Raw genomic sequence first — 1,084 nt, forward strand, 5'->3', positions numbered from 1 at the left:
CGTAGTCCTCTCCTCTTTTGCTTCCACGTTAAGCACTTCAAATTTCATCACATCGTGGATCTAAGGTTGGTTGAGCAGTAGATCATACCCCTTTGCTTCTTCACCCTCCTCAACTAAGCCTTCCGTTAGGGTAGCTTGTAAAGGATCTCTTTCATATAATCTTTCTCGAAACTCTTCTAAGTCCCTCTCCAATGTGTCAATTCTATGAACCTCATCAATCAATTTGTGAGAATGAAAATGAAATTTTCTCATCTCCCACGTTCAAAGTCAATCTTTCTTCCTTCATATCAATCACCACTCCCACGGTGTTCAAAACTGGTCTCCCCAAGATGAGGGGTACTCTTGTATCCTCTTCCATCTCCAATACCACAAAATCACATGGCACAAATACTCTTCCAACTTGAACCAGCACATCTTTAAGAATTCCCAAAGGTAGCCTAACCGTGCGGTCGGCTAATTGTAAGGACATTCTTGTTGGCTTCAAGTCTCCAACTTTCAAGCTCTTTGCAATAGAATAGGGCATCAAGCTCACACTTGCCCCAACATCACAAAAAGCATCCATAGCTTCCAAATCTCCAATCTTCATCGGTATTGCATAGCTATTGGGGTCACCAAGCTTTTGGGGAAGCTTGTTTTGAATGATTGCATTCACCTCCTTAGGAAGGGAGATGGTTGCACTCTCTTCAAGCCTACTCTTGTTGGATAGAAGATCCTTCAAAAAAATTTCATAGGTAGCCATTTGTGACATAGCATGAAGAAAGGGGATGTTCACTTGAAGTCCTCTCATGACTTCAAGAAATTTTGAAAACTTCTCATTCAACTTCTTCTCTACAATTCTATGAGGAAATGGAATGGGGGGCTTATATACTCTCATGGGGGGCTTTTCTAGTCTCTCTTTATCTCCCTCATCTTTCTTTGTGGCTCCCTCATCACTCTTTTGTTCTCTTTTCTCTCAACTTCAACTACTTAATTTTCAATATCATCGTCACTTCTCATCACAACTCCCTCATCTCTCTTTTGTGGCTCCTCCTTCACTCATAACCGAACCCACATAACCTCTTCCCGATCTCAAGGTAATAGTCTT

At 41.5% G+C, this 1,084-nt stretch overlaps 1 protein-coding gene across 1 annotated transcript; it reads right to left on the reverse strand.

Moving 5' to 3' along the window:
* Positions 1-214: 214 nt before the first annotated feature.
* LOC110696736 (DNA damage-inducible protein 1-like) lies at positions 215-874 on the reverse strand. The gene has a single exon (XM_021874089.1). It carries the CDS (start codon positions 872-874, stop codon positions 215-217), a length of 660 nt encoding a protein of 219 aa, XP_021729781.1.
* Positions 875-1,084: the final 210 nt, after the last annotated feature.

Source organism: Chenopodium quinoa, unplaced genomic scaffold (genome assembly GCF_001683475.1).
Source record: "Chenopodium quinoa cultivar QQ74 unplaced genomic scaffold, ASM168347v1, whole genome shotgun sequence".
In the NCBI taxonomy this organism is placed as follows: domain Eukaryota; kingdom Viridiplantae; phylum Streptophyta; class Magnoliopsida; order Caryophyllales; family Amaranthaceae; genus Chenopodium; species Chenopodium quinoa.

Coding starts and splice junctions, on each gene's coding strand:
- LOC110696736 (XM_021874089.1), bottom strand. CDS start 874: ATGAGAGTATATAAGCCCCCCATTCCATTTCCTCATAGAATTGTAGAG.